General features: G+C 41.0%; 1 protein-coding gene across 2 annotated transcripts in view; it reads right to left on the minus strand.

Annotated features, from left to right (window-relative positions):
• TNRC6A (trinucleotide repeat containing adaptor 6A) overlaps nt 1-20,217 on the minus strand; it is a 51,132-nt gene that overhangs the window by 4,596 nt on the left and 26,319 nt on the right. The window contains exons 6-22 of one of the 2 annotated variants that reach the window (XM_033007855.2): nt 18,647-18,694; nt 11,378-13,966; nt 10,390-10,554; nt 10,036-10,211; nt 9,768-9,848; nt 9,260-9,311; nt 7,697-7,839; nt 7,200-7,346; nt 6,889-7,026; nt 6,528-6,656; nt 6,341-6,418; nt 5,869-6,079; nt 5,240-5,272; nt 2,632-2,763; nt 960-1,118; nt 531-671; nt 1-18 (exon numbers count right to left, since the gene is read on the minus strand). The exon at nt 1-18 is cut by the window's left edge and continues 90 nt beyond it. In XM_033007855.2, coding sequence (XP_032863746.2) covers nt 1-18; nt 531-671; nt 960-1,118; nt 2,632-2,763; nt 5,240-5,272; nt 5,869-6,079; nt 6,341-6,418; nt 6,528-6,656; nt 6,889-7,026; nt 7,200-7,346; nt 7,697-7,839; nt 9,260-9,311; nt 9,768-9,848; nt 10,036-10,211; nt 10,390-10,554; nt 11,378-13,966; nt 18,647-18,694 — 4,440 coding nt within the window. The remainder of the gene's footprint in view (nt 19-530; nt 672-959; nt 1,119-2,631; nt 2,764-5,239; nt 5,273-5,868; nt 6,080-6,340; nt 6,419-6,527; nt 6,657-6,888; nt 7,027-7,199; nt 7,347-7,696; nt 7,840-9,259; nt 9,312-9,767; nt 9,849-10,035; nt 10,212-10,389; nt 10,555-11,377; nt 13,967-18,646; nt 18,695-20,217) is intronic. The other variant, XM_033007854.2, reaches the window with a different exon arrangement.

The following is a 20,217-nucleotide window of genomic DNA, read 5'->3' on the forward strand; positions in this document are numbered from 1 at the left end:
TCAAAGATGAGGATGACCCTGTAATACAGGCAGGAGTCAGTCAGAGCACAGTGCCCCACCAAGGCAATAAAAGGCATGACTTGTGGTGCAGGCTGAACCCGCCCGCACAGCTGGACGAGGGACCTCCTCCGCTCTTCTCAGTCCTCCCCCCGGGCCCAAAGGCACGCGGTGGGGCAAGCAGGCTCAGCAGCAGGAAGCCCCCTGTGCTCGCTGCCAGACGAGCTGCTTACGCTGCTGCTGCAACGGCTTCGCTGCCAAGCTCTGCTTGCCTGCTTCCAACCGCGCTGCCTCGGCGCCCGCGGGCAGATCAGCAGCGTTCGCTCGCTCTACCCGCATTCTTGGAATAGCTGTTGCACTGCAGCAAGCAGCAGCGCCTGAGCCAAAGAGGAGCTTTTTGGCCGTGAAATCCACCATACGGAAGATAAACAAGGAGATGAGCAAGTAGCAAAACGCATCTCCAAGTAAACAGTCTGTGTGTGTGTCTGAAGGAAGATCGGTGCACAGTCAGAAAACGCAGTGCCTGAACATACCACTGTTCCTGTCCCTGAGGTGGTCAACTTCCCGCACAGTATTAATTGAGAGATTGTTTATGACACTGCCAGGAGTGACGTAAGGGTCAGTTTCAGGGTCGATGTTTGGATAACCTTTCCATGGCTCGCCAGGACGAAACTCTAGGAATACAGGCAGAAAAGCAGCTTACTTTGATGAACCTTTTTTTTAAAGGAAACAGCTGTCTAAACAATACAACCCTTACTGGCTGAAGAGCCAAACCCCCAGTTTTAAGCATTTAATTTACTTAATTTAGCCTTCTTTTCACTTTACTCCTTCCTTACTAGTTCTTCTGGTCCTGTCTCACCAGGGTAAACTCTCCAAGCGGGGAGATACATTTCTCTCTGTACCACAAAACCAGCGCCCTCCACCTCCCGGTGGCCGGGGAGCGCGGGGGGGAGCGCCCGTACCTGGCGGCCAATTAACACTGCTAGAGCCGTTAGGCGATTTGGCACGGGGCCAGCCGTCCCCAATCGATCCAGGAGGGCTGGCTGGCGAGTTACTGCTGTTCATAAAGTCGTACGGAACAAATGGAGACTCTTCCAGCCTAAAACCACTTGAAATAGCACCTAATCAAAAAAAAAAAAAAAAGTAACTGTCAAATATTTTTCATAGCTAATTTTTGTATTTTTACACACCTATACATGTACAAAAACACGCTCTTGTAACGCATTCGTGAAACATACAGCAGCATACTGTCCTCTTACGATGTCGAGTTTTACAGGAAGTCATACAGGATTATATAATCTAAACCAAAATGTCTCTGAACAAATCAGGAGAAAACTGGAAGAATAATCTTCCATGAAATCATCTCGCTGAAATGGTATACTCAGGAAATTTAAGTAAAATATTAATTCAAGAGGGTAAGAGCATTCTGTGAGCCTCCAAGTGGATAACAGGGGTAGTGATGGGAGGGCTCTCAGAAGAAACATCTATAAACTCCAAAGGATCTTTAGCTACTACAAAGCTCTAAATGCTACTCATATTCTTCGGAGGGGAAAAAAAGAAAAATCACTGGAGGCAGAGCAAGGAACAAAAGCACTGTACAGAATCTATTTGATTCTGTCTAAGTCCTGTAAAGAGAAGTTTAATAGTAGACAGCAAAGCCAAAAACATTCTACAGTTCCGAAGGAAGAGATGACATGCAATATGGAGTTCAAATCATCAAATTCCCAATACTATTCAGAAAACGCTACCTACAGCTAAAGTAACAGCAACACTTCTGGCTTTTGTGGGTAACAATCAGACGGAGTTCCGAAGGGCACTACCAGGGTATCTCCACCAGACCCTTATGGCAGCAAGACATTTCACAGTAGTAAAGCAGCTGACAGATCTAAAAATACCCAAACAATCTCAAGACTGAACAGTAATAGGAGACTGGAGACATTTCATAACTATCTTTAGGCACAGAACCTTTGTGCTGTAGACTCAAATTTTAACTGGACAAGATTTTGAGCAACTGAAACAGTTGAAGTGTCATATGAATCCTAATTACTGGAATGAAATATGAAGTAACCAAGTCCACCTCCTCTCAGACAAAGTACAGCGAGGGCACCGGTCTATCCCTTCTAAGCTCTCCCCATTTTTAGAAGGCAAATGTACACATTCGTAACCAAACCTGTAACTAAAAATGTCAGGCATGACCAGAATGCGTGCACACAGCATTAAATCCCCATCAATCACCTTAGGGCCAGCAGGGTGGGGGGAAAGAAAGCTAGAAAATCTAAAGCTTTTGGTTTAAACGTATGAAGCATTCCAATCCGGATTAAGGTAAAACCAGTAGCAATAGTTACACTTAAAGAGAAGTCTGGTTAAAAAGGGAATTCTGCACAGCGTTTCTACTGAATCTCACGACAAGATCACTTCTGTAAGTAAAGACATTCCCGAAAGCTACGGGCGGCTGTACAAGGCAAGCAGCAAGTCTGGCACAGGCAGCACAATGCAAATTCTGACAGCTACAAGCAACATAAACAACAGTAGTTACAACTACGGGCCTAAACATAGCAAACCTGCATTTTATATGCAGAATGTGAAAATCTGATGTGTAACGCCAAATGCTACTTAACGACACGTTTAACGTACCATGTTTGCTGGAGTTTTGATCTAACGATGTGTTCACAGAAATGCTGTCTACTGTAGTCCATTTCCTCAACCGAGATTGTGGCTCTTTAATACTGCTCATATCCATGTTTACATTCAAGTTTGAGTTCATTCCTAAAAACATATATAGCTTATGAAATACAGACCAAATATTTTATTTCTGCTAATTACCGCTACTGTCCTAATAAACATTTAAGAGCATATTACTATGGTTATTTCATGCTTCCAAGTCCCTGCTTTTGAGAAACATTCTAGCATTTAATACAGTGAACTTACTACAGACAGAAGCTAAGCTAAGCAATGCAAAGCACTCCCAAGTTCTCAGCTGATGTCTTCATGCAAAAAGGTCAGTGGAAGAAGCCATTAGGAAGTTAGAGAAACGAAAGTGTAAACATCTAAAAAATGTGGCATTTCTAACACCAGTCTAGCACCAGCACAGCCACCGATCTCACCTGTGCAAAGCAGGAGTACTGTACTCTGAAGGGCTACGCTCAGTTATTAAAGACACTTCTCAGCAGGAGGCTGTCTCTGTACTCATCCCTATCAAGCAGAAGTTACGTACTGGTATCTGCAGTTACAACTCACTCCTGTTCTTACTGGGGCTGTTCAACAGGACACCTCAGCAGCCTCTGAATCACACTCGCACAGAGAGATAGGGACTTTGTGTGGAACTGCATAAGTAATACTACTCCCCTCCTCCATTTATCCTGTTCACATTGAATATTAAAACCTCATTAAGAGAAAACAAACAAAACTTGTCTTCACCTGGTCTAAGCTGTTATCCGTATTTCAAAGTATTTATCTGCCAGAGAATCAACACAATGCCAACTCCAATCAATCCAAACAAAACACCTTAATTCAGCACTGGGAACAAGTGCTTCATTTTGTTCCTAAGTTGATATTCACTGTCATATAGAAGCCGGTTTGGTTTTTTGTTTGATTGTTTCTTTTCATTTCTTAAAGGCATGAGCAGATGTTGACGTCGGAAAAGCAGCCCATTGAAAAGCCTCAGAGAAAGTGCCTTGTAACAGGACAGCAGAGTTTTAGGAAATATAACAACTATCAATAGCCGAAACAGAAAAAAGGACAAGTACAATCAATCCAGTTTCTGACACCTCTCCCGCTGGCATTTCACTGTTGTCAGAGCAAGAACCTGTGCACAACAGTAACAAGTCTGCAGAAGCCAGACCTCTAAAAGAAGGGTTCAAGAGATCACAAGCTGGCCAACAGGCACACCGAGCTGATGAGGTTAATGCCAGCCCCTTGGCAGGCATGGATGTCTGCTGTCCACAGCTCCGTATCTGAAGCCCGTGTACTGAGGGATGACCATCAGTCCCTGGACATAATCTATAATTTAAACAGTCTTCCCAGAAGTAATTCTTCGTATCCAACTGTGGAAGATTCTGTATTGTTCAGCTATACTCACTATTCGGCAGAAAAAGTTAATTTTAATATTAGAAATACTTACATTCTATAAAGGAATCAGGATGTGACCGCAGCACTGGTCAACTAGAGAGAAGGACACCCCCTGCCTGTCCCCAGTCTCTGCTTTTGATGAACAAGTATCTAGTGAACAAATATCCAGTGAATCCCGACAAATCCCGTCGGCCAGAATGTGAACAGGACCTCCCTGCCTTTGTTGCTAAGTCTCCTGACATTAATATTAGAACATGGAGGAAATAACATACCTGCAAGATTTTCCAGAAGACAACCTGGCAAGTTTAGACCATGTTACTATACTTTGTGCACTTGGAGGATGCTACCAATATCTACCAATATTCCTCTTGACTCAATCTTTCACTAAAGGGTGAAGAAATTCCAGCAACCTACTATTTCTACCCTTAAGCTTTTATCTGTAGACTGAGTGTGGCTCCACTTGCTTATATCACTGTGCAGTACTACTACTCCAAGGGGAACTCAAGGAACTCTCACGTATACTGCAGCAGATTCCTAAGGGATCTCTGAACAATCTTACGTATACTGCAGGTTCCTGAAATGTGGCAATGATTAAGGTGAGAAAGCAGCCACTTAATAGTATACAACAGTTCAACTCAAGAAATTAAACAGAAAGGAACCTTATGTAGGCAGGATGCAATTACTCAACATGAAGTTTGGCAAGAAAGTTCAAAATTCCTTTCATTAGACCTAACAGTGTCTCTAATAGCTAAATAAACTTCATTATTATGCCTCGCCCTTTGAATGAAAGCAGTAGTTAGATCTCAATGCCAAACAGCAGCAGCAACTATTAAGCAGCAGCCTAGCCTTAAGACTGGCCACAAGCAAAATTCCAGTGTGCCACATGCAGTGCAACAGCACGGCCTGCACTGCCCCACTGGCTCTGTAACACTCCACCTATAAGCACACGGACTTCAGCAGCATTCTCTATTAAACAAACTTTTCTACAGAGGGCAATGAGAATGCAAAGGAAATCAGCCCAACAGAAATGACCAGATTAGAATAAAATAGAAGAAAAGCAAACTGAAGAGGAAGAAAAAAATAGGGATAAGGAATAGAGGTAAATGGTAAACAGTTGTAGTAAGTATAAGGTAGCATTAAAAAGGGACCTAAAGAAAGGAGAAAATATACAAGCCTGGAATTTCTGAAGTAGAAATTGGACAGAAGCCTGGAAATGTAGGGAGAAAGAAACAGGAGATATTTGTATTTATAAACGTTCAGACATTTGGCCTGAAATGAGACAACCATTCTTTAAAAATGCAGAGCTAAAAGCTTTCTTTCCTGGACAAAATCACTAAAAGGGAAAGCAACATTTTTTTTTTTTTCTACCTATGCAATTCTAGATTCATTTAAAATGTTTTTAAGATCCAAAGAAATGAGACCACATCAATGGATTCTTTGTATGGATTCTACTTCTAAAAGTCCTTTAGCTCCAGGGATCATAACTGCAAAAGGACTTTGTGTCATCCTTGGGACCCAGAGGATACAAAAGAAATAAAAGGAGACAGACATTCTTTAAGAACGTAAAGCATTTTGCATGGAAAGACAATCACTTCTGGGAATGAGTACACTTGTGAAAAAAGTTCTCTGGTGACCAAGGGTACTGGATAAGCCCCACAAAGAATTACCACTTCCATTAAAATCCTCAGTGCTCGCAGGATTACAGGCACTATTGTTTTCAGAGGCAGCAGGCAACGTGAAAAGAAAGGCTGTGTGTCACAGAAGCATTAATTGACTGTACGAAATCAGCACGGAGAAACCCACCTATAGGGAAGCTGCTGAATGCGTTTATTGGTGATGGCCCTTTTTGTAGCTCAGGAGTAGCATGGGGCATGACATTCTCAAGGAAAGATTTCATGGTGGGTTGATGGAGTGACTGCTGTTGAGAGGGTGGAGTTTGCTGCTTCATTAACAGGTTTGGATCAAGCTGACGGGACTGTTGCATCATCTGTTGCTGCATACTAAGAGATCGACCCTTAAAAACACAGAGCAGTTACAATATAAATAGGCAAAAGCTTCTCCACCTTTAAAGAAAAATAATGAAACACATCTCTGGGTTCCATGCATCTCAGCACAGCAAAACCCCAGCATTAAGCTAAGCCACTCCTTTAAAGCTTGTCAAAATCCCATTTGCTCTCGCACACTTTAATACAATTTATAACAAGAAATGCAGCTCAGGATGAAAAACAGTCTTTAAAGATAGTTTGGGAAATTAGTAATAAACGTATTTATTTACCTGCTGCTCCTGCTGTTGACGACCACCAGAAGGCATGCTTCTTTGATTCTGCGCTTTTTGCTGCTGAGCCAACAACCGCTAGGAGACAGTGTTTTGTGGTGGTTTTTTTAAGAGCAGTTTATAGCCGATCTAAGTCTCTACTTAGACTTTCAAACATAACACAGAGCAACTAGCTTTGTTAGCTTACCTGTAACTGGGAGATCTGAGAAAGCTGGTTTAACTGGGACAGTTGATTCAACATGGCTACCTGTTGTGGGCCAAAAAGGGGGCTCAGGCCACCGTTGTTTGGTGCATACTTCAGTAATGAGACTGGAACCTGCAAAACGGACCAGTATGAAGAGTGACTGACAGTGATGTGCAACTAGTTATACTAGATGTAGAATGTAACAATTTCCAGTCAACAGTTGCCTAGTTTCTGAAACACTCAGAGCCAAATACGTTTTCAAATATTTACAGAGTAAGTCTCAGCAACACCAATAAACGAAACCCAATGGTCTGAAGCAGCATTTTGGTAATTTACACACAGAATGTTTTAGGCACTCACTCACCTGAGGGGACAGTAATGGAGGAGGCACTTGAGCACGTGGATTAGGCTGAGATGAATTAAGAGGTTGTGCTGGAGGCTGCTGCATGCTCCTGGGCTGTGCTGCTATATTACCAACACCAAACATACTGGGATTGCCGTTCTGGGGAAAGGATGGACAGTTAGTGGCAATAAACCTCTTCTGCTGCTTCTCCCACCCCTATACATTTGAATTAGAAGTTAAACACATATCAATCACATAGGTAGCTAGGACATTATATCAAAAAGTATCAAATGCTGTCAAGTAACATGCCAAGGATATGCACACAGCCTTACCTGTCTAACAGAATTCAAGTTTTGCATACCCAGCCCTGCTAGGGAGCCAAGGGCTTGGTTAGGTAGTGCATTATTTGAAGGGGGAAGCTTCATGTTTTGATTGGACATAAACTGCATGTTTTGGGACTCGTCTGCTACAATGCCATCCTGATTGGACAGACAAACCGATGCGCAACAACCAGCCAGCAAGCAAGCAGAAGGGAGAAACCATTGCCAGGAACAGAAGGGAAGAGTCACATGACAGTCCAGCACCAGCAGGAAACAGGCAGAAAACAAAAGAGATCAGGTTAGTCATTTGCACTGCAAAGGGGCTACAGAAAGTGCTTAGTATTCTATATCAGTAAGTTAAAAAGAACAAAACATATCTTATGGATTAACAAGGAAGCCTTAATTTTCCTCTGCACTAAATGCAGAAAGCTAAGGAGCACACAGGTAACTACTTAGAATGCAGAGTTCAAAGAGGTTTAGAGGTGTCCACCAGTAAGACACCTACTCACCTTATCAAAGTAAGGACCGCGATCCATGGAAGACTCTTTGGAAATTTGAGGACGAGAACCAGGGCCTTTTCCAACCACACGATTGTAATCTCCAACACTGAGGCCATGCTTATCCATCTCCATCCGCTTATCTTGCAATAACCCTAAGAAAAGGCAAGAAATGCAGCAACAACACTGAGGGATTCTTCAGTTTTCCAGCTACACTAGAAAGCAGTTTATGCTTATGAAGAGCTGACCTCATACTGCTCTCAAGCGAGACACTAGCAAAGGACATCAGCCTAGCTTTAAACTCTCTGGGCTTCACCGAAAGGGGAAAGGACTCACTATGGAGCGATGGCTACAGACAACTTAAGACTTGGAATCAGCAAAGCCCCAACAGATTTTGCTAGGCTTCACAAAAATATTATTCTCGGTCTTCTCCTAAAACCAAAAAAGTGTAACTGTTTAAACTTGAGTTTCCTGTTGTGAATGCCACTTTTGGCTTTGGTAGCAATAAGCACTGTCTTGGCTTTGAAGTAGTATCTTTATCACATCCCTACATTCCTGTAATATTTCAGCGACCCTTTAATTTGATTCAGTTAAGAAAAAAACCTATTTAGCTAAAAAACCCCAACCATCTCACAAATGTAAAGTAATCATGTTTATTAATAGCAAATTTTAATTTATCTTTTATCATTAATTCCACTAGGTAAGCTAGAAGATCAAAATATAAGCAGTAATAAAGGAGTCCATTTAATACTTCAATGCATGCAGTGCAAGAGAATTATTTTCCAAGCAGATGTTTTAAATGCAAATTAAAAAAAAAAAAAAAAAAAAAAAGAGGCTTGCCATTAATATTAAAATCTAAAATTCAAAGAACAATTTCTTTACACAATAGACTATGAGCCCAAAAGTGAAAATACCCAATTCTGAACTGGAATAAAAAGAGTGCAACTACAATGCTACAATTACTCTTAATTAAATATTCTATCATTAGAATATATTATTACTAATGTAATAAAAAAATATACTATTTTTGATTTGCAAGAGGAATCATGACAGTCAGTGAATCTAAACAAAAATAAAACTGTTCACAAGTCATTTTACACACAGGTTTAAACGTTTCTAAAGTAATTTTCAGTATTTAGTTCTTAGAACTGAAAATGTGTTCCCAGGAATGAACCACAATAAGCAAGTGGGGTATTTGGAACATTTCTGTTTATATTTAGTGAAGGTATCCAGAAGGCAATCTAGATACTTACTACATTACTACAAACAAACCCACTGCACCCTGAAAGCATTCTTTCATGTCATCTTAATATATGTAAAGCTTAGCTTGATTTATGGATAATATTACTATAGCAACCGGGTGATTCAGGTGTGTAGCATTACTCACACACACACACACACACTTTCTTCTCTAAAAGGGTATTCCTTTTCTTTAGGGAAACATATATTTAACTACATACAGCTGTAACTATGTATATAGTATATAATTTTAAAAAAGTAATTTACAGAAGGATATAAACTAAAAGAGACTGGAAAGGAAAGCAATAAAACCTAGCTAGGTTCTCCTCTTCTTACCTCCAGACATGTCCATCTTATTGCTCTGTATGGTTTCTTCTGGTGATTCTCTCTGAAGTAATAAAACGAATCATAATTATTTAATAATAGTATTTTTAAAAGCTAAACCTAAGAGATTCTTATATACTATTTCACTTCAAACCTGCAAGAAAAAAAAAAAAAAAATCGAGACAAATCAGATGCTATTTTAAAGCATTTTCTCCCTTTAAGTTGTTACCCAATTGAAAACAGGTATCTTCACCAATATATATATGTAACATTATTAAGTAAAACATCAGGCTACTGGATGAGTATCCAGGTAGTGTTCACAAAAACACTTTTCATCAATAAAGAGGTCCTTTTGTAATGAGGATGCAAAGAAAAGGGATAGGTGACAGAGGGGAGACGAGGAGAAGTAAAAAGAAAAATATAATGAAAATGAACACTAGGCAATTGGGCATTTTAATCTTTGTGCATTATACCTGGCACTGTAAGAAAGCAGTAAAGCCAAGTAAAGGTGAATACTTACTGAAAAACTGAGATTTGTGAATTGCTTAATGAATGGATTGATCCATGTTTCATCTTGCTTATTTCCACCTTTCATTATTCCCTTAAAAATAGAAAGGAATTGCTGTGATACTCAGAAGATGCTTACCACCTACTGCTTAAATTACATCATAAAGTGTTATGAATGAAGATTAAAGCTTAAGGGTTCTCCACTCAGTGCAGCAATCTGTTCTGACTTGGATTTTAGAAATTACAACAGTGCAGAAACCTCGACTCAACCTCCTCATTACCTTTGTGGGCATTTTTTTCATATATGGTGGCCAATTTAAAGATGGGTTAGCTTCTTGTGAAGAACTGCTGTTCCACATTCCAATCTCTACATCCTCCTCTTCCTCCCAGCTGGTCTGACGACTGCCTGTTAATGGCATATCATCTCCACACCAACTATCTTGCATAGATTTAGGCCCTGGTTGTGAAAAAAATCCAGGACATTAACATTTCAGTAGCAACTGACTGACCTTTACACAGAAGTTAGCTTGATGTTTACTTCACAGTAAAAAAAAACCCTCAAAAACGCAGCTTCTATAGAGGTATTTCACTGCCCTTGAACACTTTTATTCAAAGATGATGCAGAAAGCACTCACCAGGTTTATTTGAAGCCTGTTGACCAAGAGAAGCGTTTCCCCAGCCAGAGGTGCCTGCTGCATCGCTGATGGGTTCTCCCCAGCTAGTACCAGTATCCATGGGCTTACCCCACGCTGAAGTTCCGTTATCTACAGTAGTGGCTGGAGTAGAAGGCTCTCCCCAACCTTTTTAAAGCAGTATGAGTTATTGGCATGTTTTTAAACAGCATTTAAAGAGCTATCTAAAGAGAATCAAGTGTTTTGCCTTTTCTAGATCCATAACATACAATAAAAAGCATATTAGTACATATTTACATTTTCTATTGAAGTAATTATTACAACTGTAAGTTCTTCTATTAAAAAGAGGAATAGCACAAAAATACAAGTTTCACACGTAACGAATTACATTTGGATAATAGCAAGTTCTATATTTAGTTCCTAAGAGCTGCTCATTATATTTAAGCTACTCCTCCTCACACTTGAAAAAGAGACAGAGCACAAAATACTTCATAAATACCACACAAGCTCATCTGCAAGTATCATTATTCACAGCTCTCAAAACTATAAGATCAGAAAGTCTGATCTTGAGTCTATATAAAACCATAACCCTTCATTCTGTCTTGCAGCAGCTCAACACTTTGGGGGGGGCGGTGTTCTTTTGGCAACATTAAGTTTTAACTGTTTTAGAACCAAATGAAGAAAAATACTTTTGTTCCTCAGATACTATTCTAAGTATTTTCTCTGTGTTCCCACACCCCAGAACTCAAGTACAGCTGTCTATTACTCCAGCTACTTAAAACTAGAACAGATCTTCCAATCTGTATAATAATATAAAACGTCTATGAGCACTTAAAAAAGTGTTCTTTTTTTCTTTTTTAAATCAAAATGGTACTTCTCTGGCACCTTTCCCTTTCCACTCTGAAACTAAAATATTGTTATACGAAGTAAGGATGAAAGAATTGTTTTACAATTAACAGAAAACACAATTTTGCATAAAACCAAGTCTTACCAGAACCCGAACTGCTCTCCTTGCTAGACATGGCACTTGAAGACAGTAGCTGCTGATGTACCTGTGCTTGCTGGTCAGAACTGCTGCTACTGTTTGGGACATTTTTATTCCACATATTCACATTTTTGTAGTTGTATTTGCTTGGATCACCCCAAGCAGAAGTTCCATCATCAATTTCCATTTTACGGCGTATTGATTCAGGGGATGGCTCCTCCCAGCCCGTGGGTTCTTCCTCCTTTGCTGGTGCCGGCATCGGTCCACCCAGCCAGCCCGACCCCGGGGGTTTGGTTGTGGCAGATGGTGCTCCCCAAGAGCCAACATCTTGTTTGTTCCATTCTGGAGAGCTGACTGGCTTTGATGAATCCCCCCAAACTTGAGGCTGATTGGATTTAGGAGGGTCTCCCCAGCCCTGGTTCTGATTAGGCTTTGCAGGCTCATCCCATCCTGAAGAATTATTTGGGTTTGCATTATTACCTCCCCAAGTAACAGAATTTGATTTACCTGGCTCATTCCAACCAGATACTGATCTGTCACTGTCACTACCTCCCGAACTGGATTTCTTAGCCTCACCCCAATGGTTACTTCTTGAATTTTCGCCCCAGCTGTCAGTGGCAGAAACTGCCCAACCCTGGCTGGCCTTCTGTCCATCTACCCATCCCTGTTTGATCTTCTGTGCGTCATTCCAAGATGACTTCTCCTCTTTGCCACTTCCCCACGATTGATTGCTCTTGACCATTACTGTAGCAGCAGAATCTTCTTCCCACCCCCCTTGGCTGTTTGACCCTTTGGAGTCTCCCCACCTTGTAGCAGACTTTGGATCTCCCCACCCTGATACAGATGAGGTATCATTATTATTAGGGCTAGGTCTATCCACACATCCCCCTGAGCTGGAAGTCTGTGTCACAGAGCCTCCCCAGGCCTCTGTCCCATTGTCAGTTTTTCTTTCACCCCTTGGTGATGCTTCGGTATCCCAGGCAGTGTTCTGTTTGATTGGAGTCTGTCCCCAACCAGAGTTGGAAAGGACACGTGGATCTAAGTCAGTTCTGTTCACTATGCTTTGGAGTAATGCATGCTGGTCAACTTTCCTTCTCTCTCGGTTCTGTCCTTCTGTAGTTACCCTATCTTCATGGCATCCAGTGCTCTCCGAACTACCTTCGCTGTCCCCCGTACCAGTTTTGGCCCATGCGCTGTTCTGTTCAGTTATCTGAGAAGCAGCAGAACTCTGGCTGTTAAGGTCATCCTCCTCAGTAGATTTCCATCCGTTTGTAAACTTCCTGCTGTTTCCGTTCACGCTCTCATTGGAATGCTGATTACTAGGCAGTTTACTCCATTCCCCGTTTGAAATGTTAGTGCCAGTGTTTTGTGCAGGGTTGCCCCATCCTCTTCTACTCCCGCCAGCACTTGCACCATTTCCACTTCCCCATGGCATATTCTGGGAGTTGACTGTCCCTGCTTCCCATACCCCTCCTCCTTTATTCCCGTTGATTTGAAAGTTAGTGCTGCCAGGCCCGCTAATGCCTGGCTGCATTAGAGTTGCATTCACAGTGTCACCATTAGCTTGGCTGTTTGGGCCTGAACATTTGTCTCCAGAGTAATTAGAACCATAGGCACCCCATGTAGTACCATAAGAGCCACCATTTTTCGCCTCACCATTGCTAAGATGAGAAATGGAAGTGCCATTTGTAACTGGAGAGGCCTGAATCTGAGAATGATTCATTGTGCTCACACGCCAGGCCCCATGCCCTGTATTATTAGGCAGTTCATTAATCTGCACTGAACCAGCAGAGTTTGGTAAACTAGAGGTCATAAAGTTAGTAGTGTTATTTGGTCCATTCATTTCAGTGTTAAGGTTTTGAGGTTGCCCACTGAATGAAACCTTCCTTGTACCATTTACTTCAGAATCACAATTTTCCTGAAGGCTTCCCCAGGAACCATGGGCTGAACCACCCACTTTAGAGTTAATACTCTGACTATTCGATATCTGACCTATGGTACTGCACTGAATATTTGTGCCAGGATTACCACTCCCTACAGACCCTTTCAGGGCATGTCCATTGTTCTCCAATACAGGCCAGGCACCATGGTTGCCATTTGAATTCAAAGTGCTTGGATTTAACCCTCCATTTGATGAAGAGTTTATGGTGCCCCAAGCATTCATTCTATTGTTGCTACTTTCAGATTTGCTGTCAGGAGCATCCACAGAAACTTGACATGTGCTTATTATGGTTCCATGGGATAAACCCCACGGCCCATTAATACTTCCATTGCCCACATTATTGCTGTTGCTACCAACCACAAACTTATTTTGAGAACCATGTCCAATGCCATTTCGAATGCCATCATTTTCACCACCTGTGCTCCCTGAAGCCATTATAACAAGGTTTCTCTCTGACCCAGAGCTAGAGGCAGAGTCAGTGTCCATACATTCTGATGTCAACTCTGGGTCACTGCCAGTGATTGATGGCCATGCTTCTTTGTCAGAGCCGTCTACAATAACTTTATCCCAGTTTGTGCTGGAGTCACTATTTGAAGAGACTGGTCCCCAGTGAGAATTTTCATAATGGGATCCTAGACCACTGTGGTTCAGATCTAAAGGGAAGAAGGAAAGTCCGAGGGCATTATTACAAATTTAGTATTATTACTTCATTAAGCAGAAGAGGAAAAAAAGATACTAAGCCAAAAATTATCTTGCTTATTTTAACACTACTGTCACCGAAGATGACAGAAAAAAGCTTCCTAGTACAGCTGCTCAGAACACCACCACACACATAACCCACAATGCTGCTTGCCAGCATGCAAAGCTGCACTCACAAAAAGCATGAAGCAGCACTCCTAAAGGTACAGTTCTTTTTTTTGCCAGAGAAAGAGGGTTTTTTAGAAATACTCTGTATCATCACATTCAAAGTATTTTCTAAAAACATACATATTAGAAAAATTAAATACTGTGTAAAAATCAAAGACATTCTGAAAGGCAGAAATCTGAACAGGATATTAAACTGACCTAGTAGTACCAATTGCTATGTGACAATAGTCAGAGAAACACACGCCATCCCACCCCTGTTAAAAGATATTATATAAGAATTCTTAAGTACAAGTTATTGATATTTTCTTTTATACAGCCACCATCAGACACAAAAACCACAAGACCAATCCAACGTTCTGCTGCTGCAGAAGTACAGATTAAGTGCAGTAGCCGAAACGATGCTTCTCATTTTCATTTATGTAAGAACTACTGCTCCTTTTTCAAAAAATAAGCTGATCGTGTCTGGGAATCAAGACAACATACATACTCCTTCACTTATAAACTTTTCATGGTTGAATACATGCACCATGAATATCTGCCTCAAAATAGGTGCTATCAGTTTTCATCTGTATAAAGCTTTACTGCAGAGACCTCCCCTCAAACCGTTATATCAAAACATAGTCAGGCAGGTGCACCAGATGATGAAACTCTGCAACTGTGAAGCATGTGAAAAACAGTAATGAAGCTGGCAACAGAACGCAAGTACAAAATGTCAGAAGTTTTTTTACTTAGTATTTGCCTGCACTGAAAGAATAACCATACTAGTGTACACTCAATGGCTGTACACATAGCAAACTACGCTTCTCTGCCCATTGAAACATGCATGTTTTTAAAAGAAGAAACTATCAGCTTTTCTTTGAAATGCTCTCTCTTTTGCCTTTACTTAGAATATTCAAAATGTATGTACCTAAAGGTAAGAGAAAGTAAGTTTCATAGTTCCTGCTCATTCTTAATAGATTTTTACAGCACATGCCTTATACCAGACTAGAAAAATGTGCGGTTGCTTTGCCTGAATACCTTTGTGAAATTGTACCCGTTCATGTTAACAGAGCTAATAGCAACAAAATGCTAAAACTGTCAATCCTTCTTTTTCTCAAAAGCTATTTAAAGAACATTTAGGGACTGGCTACTTTAAAAATATAACACTAATTTATAAGCCTCTTGTGCTTCCAAGAAAGACAAGTTAATTGTGAGGTCTGAAAGGATGCTGCCAGCTTCACCAGCTTCTCCCCTCTGCTACAAGCAATTCTGCACCAGCACCCAAGCCCCACACCCTGACACCCACCGACCCCCACCTACTGCTCAGTGATAAATAACTGAGTTGCACCTACTCTATTAAAAACGTTAGTCAAAATTGCCACCCACTTAGAGGTTAAAACCTATACAAGATAGGACTTCTGGCAAAAGCTCAGCTCTCAAATGCAGGGATCACTCGGTGGGAGCCTGCTCTTAGAGCTCCAGCTCAACCACAAAAAGGGTTGATGTGGTTTTTTGTGTGTAAGCATGACTGACCAATCTGAAGAGAAGCACAGTGGATGTAGATTTAAAAAGAGACCTTGTTTCGGTGCTTCCATCTCGAGCAAAAAGAATCTGAAAACACCATGACAAGCAGAAAATCCCACATTTTTACATCAGAGTAACAAATTTTAAATACTACGTTATTTGAATTTATGATCTTGATGATCTACAAGGAAACAGGAAGGAACAAATAAAAAAAAAGCTTACATTTAGGTTACTATGGACAGTTTATTGAGTGTTACACTTGTGCACAACAAGTCTTGGTCTATTTTTAATTAATTTTTAATCAATATCAACATTATTCAAACCTACAGTGAAAAAAAAAAATCTAGCCAAAGACCCTGCCTCCAAAAGTACGTAGCTTGGAGCAGCACAGAGCAGAAATCACCCACTGCTCCTTCAGCAGTCACCGTGGTGGAAGCTTGAGGGAGTCCAAGCAATCATTTAAGCTTCACACGGTAACTAGAACATGAGAAACAAGGATGCTGGCATAACAATTTGGAACAGGGAGTTGTGGAAAAAGACCTGTGGCAGGTAGAAACAGTGCTGCAACAGAAACGCCTGGCAGCTCCACAGCCCTGAAGAAGAGAACCACACAGCATCCTTGGGAGAACCAGAAGACATTAATTCAGCCGAACTTAACCCAGAACCAGCCTATTAATGTGTTACTAGAAAAAAAACACTGTAGTATCTGAGCAATTGTCTAACAAAACCCAAAATGTCAAAACTCACACTGGTATTTAAAAAAAAAGATATTTAACCTTTATTAAAAGACTAATCAAAGTTAAGAGTTGTCTGCACTCTCACGAAAGCAAGAATCAGCAGCATCAAAAGCTGCCCTAACAAAACAAAATCTTGATTACATAAGCATCATCCCAATAACATGATCAATTTTAAAAACAACACGAAGGTATACAGATGGCAAACAGCCTGAATTCAGAGCAGAGAAAGAGATACAGGTTATGACTACAAGCCAGAGTGAAATGGTAAACAAATCCTAATTTGCACAACAATTGAATACATAAAAGAAAGCCTGTATTTATTAAAATTCTATTATACTAATTTAGATGCGATGCACAGTTTGTAACGAGTCAATACACAAACAGCACGTAATGATTAATTTCCAGCCATCCAGAATTTTATCCTATTACATAACAGTCTTTTTCCTGGACATAAATGTGTGTTAGTGATTTCTCGTCTGAGCCACTGTTCTGAAATATTCCTATCCGAATCTCCACAACCCATGAACTTCTGAGGTTAAGTATACAAATACTGAATAAGCAAGGTATTATCTCCAATTTTTTGTATCTAGCAGATAGCAGAAACACATCCTCAAAATTGAAAAACTACAGCTGACAACATGCTACATTTGGTATACAGCAAAACAAGTCAGGAACAGCCTATGACTGGTTTTCTCCCCAAAACTATTTCGAAGTTGCAACTATCTTTTGCTGCTTAAATCCTGGACAAAAAAAATAAACTGCACAAATGTGAATTTCTTAAAATTGAGTAATCTGCTAAGCTTTTTTTAATAACTTGTAATTTAAGAATTTGGTGCCTTCTAGCTGTGAGTTACCCCTGCAAGACATGTAGTTTCCTGTAAGCGTTTCCTTTCAGAAGCAGTTTGTTTGTTTTAAAGCACCATCACATGGCCTAACATAAACAGCAGGACTGAGAAGTGTAAATTAAGAAATACCTGAATCTTGCTCCCTCTGTCTCCTTTTCCAGTTCCAGTACATACCGGTACCCACAGGCTGTCAATTACTATACTTTGTCCTTTATTGTACCTTTGGTCCTTATGAAAAAATGCATTTTAGCAAACAAGCCTTTTAGCTTTTAGTAAACAGCTAAAATGCACCTTTATTATGAAATGACAAAACCACAAAAATAAAACCTGTTTGTTAATGTTAAGTATCTGTGTGTCTGTGGTAGAGAAAAAGATCTGGAAGTTTTTTCATGTCTTTTTAAAGTCCTTCCACTCAGGAACGAGTAGATGTAGCCGTCTGCCTCCACGAGAGCTCCCTACCTGTAACTGCAGGGCAGGAGCGCTGCCCGGCCGAGGATCCCGTGTCCCGCAGTGCCCAGCCCAGCCGGGGGCTCTGCTGAAAGGGGCTGTCCTGCACGCTCCCCCGGGTGGGCTCCGGCCCGGGCCGGTGCGGCGCCGAGCAGCCCCGCAGCCTCGCTGAGCCGCCAAAGTCAGCGCAAGGGAAGAGGAGGTTGCACACCACCCCTCTGAGAGCAGTCTTCAAGGGAGGCAGAAGAGATGCGCCGCGAAGCGCGCTCAGCACTGTGCCCACCGCAGCCTGCCGGGCACCGGGCACGGCCAGAATCCCAGCCGGCACACAGCAGCCGCGTCACCCCAGAGCGTTTCATATGGCTTGTCCCCAAGCCCTCACACTGCACTTCTGCTCCAAAGCATCACTTAAACAGCAAGCGGGCTTCTCCGTCCTAGCCAGTAAACACCACACACAGCTGGCTGTAGGCCTTCACCCACGGCCTACCTCAGCATAAACTCTGCATTCAAAACAGAAAGGTCCCCAGATGTGACTCCCTCCACAGTGCTGTGAAGCGTCTCTGATATAAAGCCCAGCTTTGCAAAGATTATTTAATTTACTACCACAAAGAGGCAATTTAACATGTAAGCATAAAGGTAAAAAACAGAGATTTCGTATTTTAAAGCTAAGGTGCCACATAGTCAAAACACCTCTTTTGGTATGAATTCTGATATTATTTTAGAAAATTAAAAATGTTTAACCAAATGTAGTGTGTAATGGCAAAGAGAAAGTATACTTTAGTCAGTCATTCACACAGCACATGCTATTGAAAAACATAAGCCAAAGAATAATAAAAAATCTTAAAAAAAAAAAATCAGACAAAATTGTGTGAAACATGTTAGCTACTACAAACACACACAGTGCAAAAAAAAAGGTGAGATTTAAATAGCTAACCTGACTGGTTAGGGGAGTGGCTCACCAAGTCCCGAATGGGAGGCATGCCTACAAAAAAAAAAAAAAAAAACAAAGCAAGAAGATTACAGAAGTGTTACTTAAGTAAACTAGCCCTTCGAGAACAGTCCCCAAATCACTCATCCCTTTAAACCCATTTATTCGCACCCCCCTTGCACCCAAGGTTTCTCTGAAGAGCCATCTCTCAATCTTGCTGACCGTGCCAGTGACAAGTTCCGAGCTGCCTCACCCAGAGCTGCACACACCACAGCGAGGAGACACACTGACAACAAATGCAGCTTTCTACATGTAGCATTTAATTATTAGCAATTTTGCTGCTTTTACTAAAAATTTCCACTGTGAGTTAGTTCATACATTTGTAATTTAATTAACCAATTTAACACATTCTATATTTTAAAAATTTGACCATATAAATTCTTCCACTTTTTTTATATAAAATCACTGAAACCAGAACCAGTTAATTTTTGACTGTACTAACTTAGAATTTCAGAGGTCAGCCCTGAAGCTTAAGCAAGTTTATATCACTTCTTTGAATGTCACACTTTCTCCACCTTGAAGTCATTATTTCGCTACTTGATTTAGCGAACAGAAATAACTAAGTACGGTCCAACTCTGACTTAATCTAAGTGTGTGCATAACAAACTTTCATTTACCAAACTTTCACAGCTTCTTCCTCCTAAGTGCCCTACAGGCAGCATGTGAAATCAAAGTTAATGTTTCAAATTTACTAACTTTACAGTTGAAGACCATAACCGTTACATTTACGGTAATTCCTAACTTAAGTCAACCTCCATCACTACTAACTGCAGATCCTGAACTCCTCACTTCTCCCCTGGCTCCTACAGTAACAGAGTAAAAAAAACCCCAAGTTACAGGAAGAACCTTTTGTTTCCAAAGGCTCTGGCTGTAACATAATTTTGCAGCCCCGCTGCAGGATGCACGAGGATAAAGCGAGACCCACTTGTGTCAGAGGAGGAATCCCAGTCACTGGACTAACGCCAGGCGCCGGACGGTGCTCTCCTGTTTTGTTCTGTCCCACAGTTGTAAGCAATTACTGCTGGCAAATACTTTAGTTCACGATATAAATCATTTCACTGTGGAATAACCACCTGGCTATTGTGATGTGTTAGAAAGCACAGAGGCAAACAAACATACCAAGGCAGCATTCAAGATCTTTCTTACATGTGAAGTTTACACATGGGGGAGAATTTCAGTAAAGCAAACAACTGAATTGGGTAGGAAAATGTTCTGATAAAGAGCTACTTACGTAGATTTCTTAAAATAACCATCTTGGCACAAAACTGTATCTGTTTCAGAAGTATTACATGGTATGAGCTTCACTTATGCGTCTATTAAAAAGATATGCCAAATGTCCTAGAAACAGCAGAAAAACACCTACCCACAGGACTATTCCTTCTTAAGCTTTACTTCTAAACAAAGGAGGCTAATTTTCAAGAAAAGATGACGGTCCATGCAAAATACAAGAGTTTTGAGTTTTTCTGTCCATTGATACAATTAAAAAATTCTCCAACACCGAAGACTTAAAAACAGGG

Source organism: Tyto alba, unplaced genomic scaffold, assembly GCF_018691265.1.
Source record: "Tyto alba isolate M040663 unplaced genomic scaffold, T.alba_DEE_v4.0 Super-Scaffold_28, whole genome shotgun sequence".
Lineage (NCBI taxonomy): Eukaryota > Metazoa > Chordata > Aves > Strigiformes > Tytonidae > Tyto > Tyto alba.